This window comes from Clupea harengus, chromosome 24 (genome assembly GCF_900700415.2).
Source record: "Clupea harengus chromosome 24, Ch_v2.0.2, whole genome shotgun sequence".
NCBI lineage: Eukaryota > Metazoa > Chordata > Actinopteri > Clupeiformes > Clupeidae > Clupea > Clupea harengus.
In genome coordinates this window covers 12402538-12410037 of record NC_045175.1, presented here as the reverse complement: position 1 = coordinate 12410037, position 7500 = coordinate 12402538, and the positions used below count along the sequence as shown (strand labels likewise).

Here is a 7500-nt window from a genome sequence, read left to right as displayed (position 1 = left end):
CATTTACATTTACTTTTAGTCATTTAGCAGACGCTTTTATCCAAAGCGACTTACATATGTGCGACTTACAATGTATACACATTTTACATTTACACTGATGGCACACTGCACATCAGGAGCAATTAGGGGTTCAGTGTCTTGCTCAAGGACGCTTCGACAGGGAATCAAACTAGCAACCTTCTGATTACTAAACGACTTCTCTACCTACTGTACCACTGTCGCCCCGGAGAAGCAGCTGTGTGTGTGTGTGTGTGTGTGTGTGTGTGTGTGTGTTGCTATGGCAACGTGGTCCTCTGACCTACCTCATGACCTCGGCGTAGCTCATGGCCTCGTCGATGCCGGGGAAGGCGCTCATGGCCTCCTGCATCATCTTCTTGCCCATGCTCAGCATGTTCTCCTCCTCGAAGAACTCGTCGGGCAGCTCCGCCACGCCCAGACTCGGGTCGATCTCCTGAGAGAGGGGGAAGAAGAGGGGGAGAGAGAGAGAGAGAGAGAGAGAGAGAGAGAGAGAGAGAGAGAGAGAGAGAGAGAGAGGGGGATGGAGGGGAAGAGCGAGAGACAGAGAGCGAGCATGAGGAAAAGAGGAAGAAAGAGCAGGTTCAATGATGAGATGTAGAAATGTCAAATTTAGTTATAATTTATTTCTTTATTTTAATAAAAAAAACTAGACCATTAGAACCAAAACATTGGACATGTCCACTGCAGTGCCCTGAGAAGATAACCTCTGGGTGAACAGAACTTCAGCTCAGGAGGTAGAGGAGTCGGTCAGACATTGGAAGTTTGGTAGTTCGATCCCGACTCCTCCTCCTCACCCAAGTGCAGAAGCGTCCTTGAGCAAGACACTGAACCCCCCCCCCTTGCATTGCAGCCTATGTGTGAACGGGTCAGATGTCTGAGGCATTTACGTGTAAAGCACTTTGAGTGCTCTATGAGTAGAAAAACGCGATATAGATGCAGTCCATTTACCGTTTACAATTGATGTGATTGATTGATTGATTGATTGATTGATTATCTGTGTAGGAGTAACACTCAGTAACACGGTCATGAGAAACAGTGCTCACACACATATTTTCACTCACAAATACAACGGACACATAAACACACCAACACACACACACACACACACACACACCAACACACACCAACACACACCAACACACACACATATTTTCACTGACAAATCCAACGGACACATAAGCACATGGATGCATAAAGCATAACGGCGCAAAACCCACGACATGCCGTTACGAGCGACGCGATATTCCTAAATCCCTTTAATGCATTTCAACGGGAGCCAATCAACCAAACCTAAATCATACATGAAAGAAAGAAAGAAAAAGAGAGAGAGAGAAAGAGAGAGAGAGAAAGAAAGAAAAAGAGAGAGAGAGAGAGAGAGAGAAAGAAAGAAAGAAAAAGAGAGAGAGAGAAAGAAAGAAAGAAAAAGAGAGAGAGAGAAAGAAAGAAAAAGAGAGAGAGAGAGAAAGAGAGAGAGAGAGAGAGAGAGAAAGAAAAAGAGAGAGAGAGAAAGAGAGAGAGAGAAAGAAAGAAAAAGAGAGACAGAGAAAGAGAGAGAGAGAAAGAGAGAGAGAGAGAGAGAGAGAGAGAGAGAAAGAAAAAGAGAGACGCGATATTCTAAATCCCTTTAATGCATTTCAACGGGAGCCAATCAACCAAACCTAAATCACACACGGCAGCGTTGACATCTCTCTGTCGTGTGCTTCTCAGTTCACAGCATATCAAACGAACATAGCAATTCACAGGACAACTGCAGTGTTCCTATGGCAACCGTGAAGAGCAAGTTGTGGAGGAGTAGTACATTCTGTAGTTGTCATGGATGAGATCTGGGCCCCACGGTGTGGAAACATCTTTAAAAGCTGGTGTAGGTGCCTGTTACGTCCCTCTACACCCCTACTGGCTTTGCAGTGGCAGTGCAACAGCTTTTAGGTGGTGAATGGGCATAATAATCCTGATTGTCCACACAGTGTGGATAAAAGCCATGCTGTGTGTGTGTGTGTGCCATGCTGTTTGCCCTCAGAGGAGGCTCGCATTCCCACCATGCTCTCGAGGCTGGTGAACACCATGCGTTTGGTGCTGGTGTTTTGCAGACACCATTTTAGCCACTACTTTTAAGTTATATAGAAATAAATACTTTATTTTCATACAACTCTGTGGTCTGTCTCCAATTTATGTTGTGGCTCAAGAGCCGGGTCGTAACAGTGCCTTTGCACCAATGAAAGCACTCAGCAGCTGTCCTGGAGAACTGGAGAAAGCCTAACTGTAGAGGTGGACTGTAACAGTTGCTTGCCAGTGTTGACGTGCCAGTTGGACGGTCCGCTTACATTACAGCAGGGGGGTGTCAAACCTACGGCCCGCGGGGCCGAAATATTGTCGTTATGTTTGCGTTATTATCATGCTATGATTTTACTGGTCTGGCCCACTTGAGATCAAAGCGTGATCAAAGTTTGACACCCCTGCATTATACAGAGTGCTGCTGGAGTGAGCAGGTAAACTCAATATGAACTACGAGATGTTGCAGTGGTGGGTGGGTGTTGGGTGAACTCACCATGGCGAAGAGGTTCTCATAACCTTTGACCTTGGTCGGCACCTTAGAGAACTTCTGGTCGAACGCGTCGGAGATGTTGTGCGCGGGGTCTGTGGAGATGATGAGCACGCTCTCCCTCACCGCGGCCAACTGAACCGCCAAGCTGCAACTGCAAAACGTGAGGCAACAACGTCTCATTAATTCAAAACTGTAACAATGTATTTACCATATCACAACAACATCAGATGAACAAACTGTTGGGACTGTTGGATATAACAGTCCGACAGAGAGAGAAGATTATAGCGGTTAATTCAGTCCATTCACTGGCAATCAGTGCTTAACGCTACCGCTTAATTAGTTGTCCTTGAGTGTGGACCGATAGGCACTTGCAGAAAATCCATCTTGCCCAAGATCCCACTTGATGAGTCAGTGTTTAGCTATGGGCAAGCGAGGCCTGTTCACTCCAAACAACCTCTAGCTTGCTAGCTAGCCACTCTGTGCTGGAAAGCGATTAAAATGTGTTACCGTGTTACACCGACAGTAAAGGTAAGAGCTCCTGGCTTGTGCCTAACAAGTTGAATGAATGAACACTTTGCCATCACAGCTCCAAGCTAAAATGCCGTTTCATACTTGCAGCCTACTAGATACTGAACATTAGCTTTACTTGCTGGTGAGATGAATCTTCGTCCACCTGTCACCAGACCCACGACTTCCTTTTCTGTTCTTTTTTTAAAGCAGATATCGCAGTATTTCTCATATCGTAAACGCGTTATATAGATTCATTTCAAGAGCTTACAAACCTGTTGCAATGTTAGCAAGCATTTTAACTCTAATCCTGTGATCATATTATGCTAAATCATTAATAGCTCAATAGCAACATGAATGAGGCTAGCTAGCCTACTAACAGACTAGCTTTGAGGTGACGTGACAGCCTACCAGGTTTTAAAAAAACATTTGCTTGCTAACGTACCTGCAGGTGGTCTTGCCCACGCCACCCTTCCCACCAACAAAAATCCATTTGAGCGATTTCTGTTCTATAATGTTCTTTAAAGTAGGTTCAAGTGGTTCAACATCAGGCGCATCTTCAAATTCATCGTCCAGTTGAGCTGCCATCTTGTATGCTAGTCATCCGGAATGTACCAATGGTAAAACACCAGTGTCAGTGCTTGACACATAGTCTCCCATACGCCATTTTGGCTCAAAGGGAAAATCCCGCGCCATGAAAGTCAATTACAATTTTGATCCACAATGGCGTTTCAACCGTGTGCAGTGACCTGTAGAATTCTGGCAATGGACTTTTCCCGACAGATTCGCGGATGGAATATTCCAGAAAAGTACCCGTCATTAGGCCAGATGTTGATGTTGTGTATTTATATTTTATGGAAAGTTTAAAATTGTGTGGTCGAAAGGGTACACAATAGAATCTGACGAGTTAAAATATCTCGTTGTCAGATCACCTTTGTATTCGGTTGGTGATGTTAACTTGGCAGATGCTTGTATCCGCAGTGAATTGTTACAGCACAATCAGAATGACAACTTTTCTTTTACATTGCAATAATGAAACTGTCTTCTTCTTCTTCTTTTTATATTATTATTATTTGTACTACTACTATGTGTCATCATCATCATCATCATCATCATCATCGCCGGCTACTACCCCTTCTGGGGCTTAGGCCGCCAACAAGACTTCTCCAAGCATCTCGGTCCTGAGTCAACATCTCCAGCTGTCCCCAAGTGTAGCCCATTTTCTTGGTGTCTGCCTCCCAGTCTCTTGCGCCAGGTGTTTCTCGGCCGATCTCTCTTTCTTTTCCCTTGGGGATTCCACTTGAGGGACTGTCTGTCTTGTGGTGTTTGTGGCTGGTTTGCGGAGAGTATGGCCTATCCATGATCTCCAACGTCGTTGGAGGATCTCTTCGTCCTCTGGCTTTTTGGCTGGTACCTACCTTCCCACAGACAGTTCTGTGTTACTGATGGTGTTCGGCCAGTGGATCTGGAGGATTCGTCGCAGACAGGTATTGATGAATGTTGATGATGTTTGTCGTATTCACGTGGGTTAAAGGCAGAGCAAAAATTCACGGCGACCTCAGGCCTGCGTGTGCGTGTGTGTGTGTGTGTGTAGTGTGTCCTGGTCGCCTCCATATATATATAACACGTGTGTGTTGCTGTGAGTTGTTCGTGCAATAAAAAACTGACTGCAGTCAGCCTTGTTTGTTTGTTTGTTTGTTGTTGTTTGTTGTTCACTGTAGTCCTCCACGTCTCAGCACCGTAGAGTAGGCCTGACTTCACATTGCTACTACTGTGTGTATTAGGTGTATATTTGGCGAAAAAACAACACGGTCAATGAAATAAAGCTGAACACTTATGAGAATTTTGGCATCCACTTTTATTGTGGTTTAGTGTCCTACAAGCTGTACACACACACACACGAAAACACACGCGCACAACCGCACACACCCAAAAACACACACGCGCACACCCTCATACAGGAAAACAAAGAAATCAACAAAACTAAAAAAGGAAGAAAAAAGAAATCATGATTTGTAACAACAGCTATAGAAAAGTCTTATGACAAGATACCATGCATCCCCGTTACTAGGCAACCCTATCATCCGTTACTAGGCAACCCTACCCCTGTCAATCACACACCACCTCCAATGACAAACGTCACTGATCCTCCCGCCCCCCGTTCCTATCCCAGATCAGATCACTGTATAACCCAGCACTACAGGCTACTGCAGGTAACACACACACACACACACACACACACACACACACAGCTACTGCAGGTAACACACACACACACAGATCACTGTATAACCCAGCACTACAGGAGCGAAACAAACTCACCTCCAGCAAACACAAAAAAGCCTTAGCTCAAAATGAAGTGAAGTCGTCTTTGACACACACACACACACACACACACACACACCCTTCCGTGTGAAAAGTGCTGAATCTAGGCTGCACTCCAGCTTTTCGCAGAGGGAGAGGTCAAACTCCGAAAGGTCACTAAGGTCAAAGGGTTCTGATTGTCCTTAACAGCAGTGTGTATATACTCGGCTCGGCCACTGAAGTAACAGGAAACGTGCTGTGAACGAAACATAACATGGAGCATGCTCGCACGCGCCCATATATGGCACATTGATGAAGGGATACTGGCTAGGGGTATAGTTTACCACATAGAGTGTCTCATTCATTGGCATAAAGTTCATTAACATTTTTTTTCATTCACAATATGATCTCATGTTTTGACTTGTGTTTCACGGCGACCTCAGGCCTGCGTGTGCGTGTGTGTGTGTGTGTAGTGTGTCCTGGTCGCCTCCATATATATATAACACGTGTGTGTTGCTGTGAGTTGTTCGTACAATAAAAAACTGACTGCAGTCAGCCTTGTTTGTTTGTTTGTTTGTTTGTTTGTTTGTTTTGTTTGAAGGGGAGAGGGGAAAAAAAGATGACCACAATAACCTACAGCTCCTAAAATCAATCACACACTTCAGCCATCAAACCACTATACGTCCCCAACGAAAGGGTTACTAATAACGCGGTGGACTACATTTCCCACAACGCCCCAATGCTTACCCATCATGCATCTGACTCTAGAGTCTAGAGTCAGGTTTCTCTCTGAGTAACAAACTGAAACTCAAACAAACGTTTTTCCACTGTTTTCACACCAAGTCTCATTAAAGTCCTGTGTTTGTTTGTTTGTTTTCTTCTATTAGGAGAGTTTACCACTTTTCCTCGGAGGTAACTAATCCAGGTTTGTCACTAAACACACGTACGGCGTGGAATACCCCCCCCCCCCCCTCCCAAGTCTCATTAAGTCCTGTGTTGTGCTCAGAGAAGGACACACAAACAAACACAGCCAATGGCATTCAATTGGCACCCATTCAGTCAGTAAGCACAAATAAGCGGGTCAGTGACAAATAAGGGTTGGCAAGATGCCATATTGACAATTTGACCATTATTCTCTTAATATTCTCACAAAAATGGATAAAACCAGAACTTTTAGATTTTGGTCTTGAAGAAAATTATGTTTGAAAGTGATTTGATAGATTATTCTCAAATGTTAACACTTTTAAATGAATTTCATCCTCATGTTCACAAAAAAATGAGCGTCACGTCTTTGACCCAAACACAGTTCAAGCTGTCTGACTAGCAGTCAGAAGCCGAATCAGGGCCGAACCACCAGCACCAGAGCTAACTGGTAACCAGGCTTGGGCAGACTATGGCCCGTGGCAAAGGACAACATACGGAAGGAAGGAACCTGGAACTACTGCTATTCATATCCAAAGGAAACCCACACACCAGAACATACATTGGAAAAGAAAATGACCCTATGACATGTATTCATTGATATATATTATTTCAGACTACACACACCAATCACCAACACTCCCTCCTGCACACACACACACACACACACACACACACACACACACACACACACACACACACACACACACACACACACACACACACACACACACACACACACACACACACACACACACACACAAATAGGATTTGAATAGGACATGTAAAGCTTTCTCAAAAGAGCACATGAATTGTCTGTAGTCATTTGCAGCAGTTCAGCAATTAGCACTGCGCTCAGCATACTTCATTTTCTATCTAGAGAGAGAGAGAGAGAGAGGGATAGAGAAAGAGGGAGAGAGAGAGAGGGGGAGAGAGACAGAGAGAGAGAGAGGGGGAGAGAGAGGGAGAGAGAGAGAGAAAGAGAGAGACAGAGAGAGAGAAAAAGAGAATCATAAAGCTGCCACTGACAGCCAGTGGACTCTGCATGTTGACACATTTGTCAAAAGGTGCAAAGTCTCTTAGTGTGATTCTATCAGTAAAATGAGTCTTAATAAGGAGGAGAAGGGGCTTAAAACACAACCATACTACCCCCTTAGATCTCTCCAGCTAACTACTCATCCAAAATCAAGGCCAGGAAAGAAAAAGAA

General features: G+C 44.6%; 1 protein-coding gene and 1 long non-coding RNA gene across 2 annotated transcripts in view; both read right to left on the bottom strand.

The window, feature by feature from the left end:
* The window catches only part of get3 (guided entry of tail-anchored proteins factor 3, ATPase), an 8752-nt gene extending 5069 nt beyond the window's left edge, over nt 1-3683 (bottom strand). Inside the window, exons 1-3 of the mRNA XM_031562421.2 lie at nt 3513-3683; nt 2564-2711; nt 303-451 (exon numbers count right to left, since the gene is read on the bottom strand). Of these exons, the coding sequence (XP_031418281.1) occupies nt 303-451; nt 2564-2711; nt 3513-3655 (440 nt within the window). The 5' untranslated portion in view covers nt 3656-3683. The remainder of the gene's footprint in view (nt 1-302; nt 452-2563; nt 2712-3512) is intronic.
* Nucleotides 3684-4910: 1227 nt separating this feature from the next.
* Nucleotides 4911-6924, bottom strand: LOC116219304. The gene is made up of 2 exons (XR_004163147.2): nt 5456-6924; nt 4911-5319 (listed from the first exon to the last, which is right to left on the bottom strand). It is a non-coding gene; the product is annotated as an uncharacterized LOC116219304 (long non-coding RNA).
* Between the last annotated feature and the right edge of the window lie 576 nt (nt 6925-7500).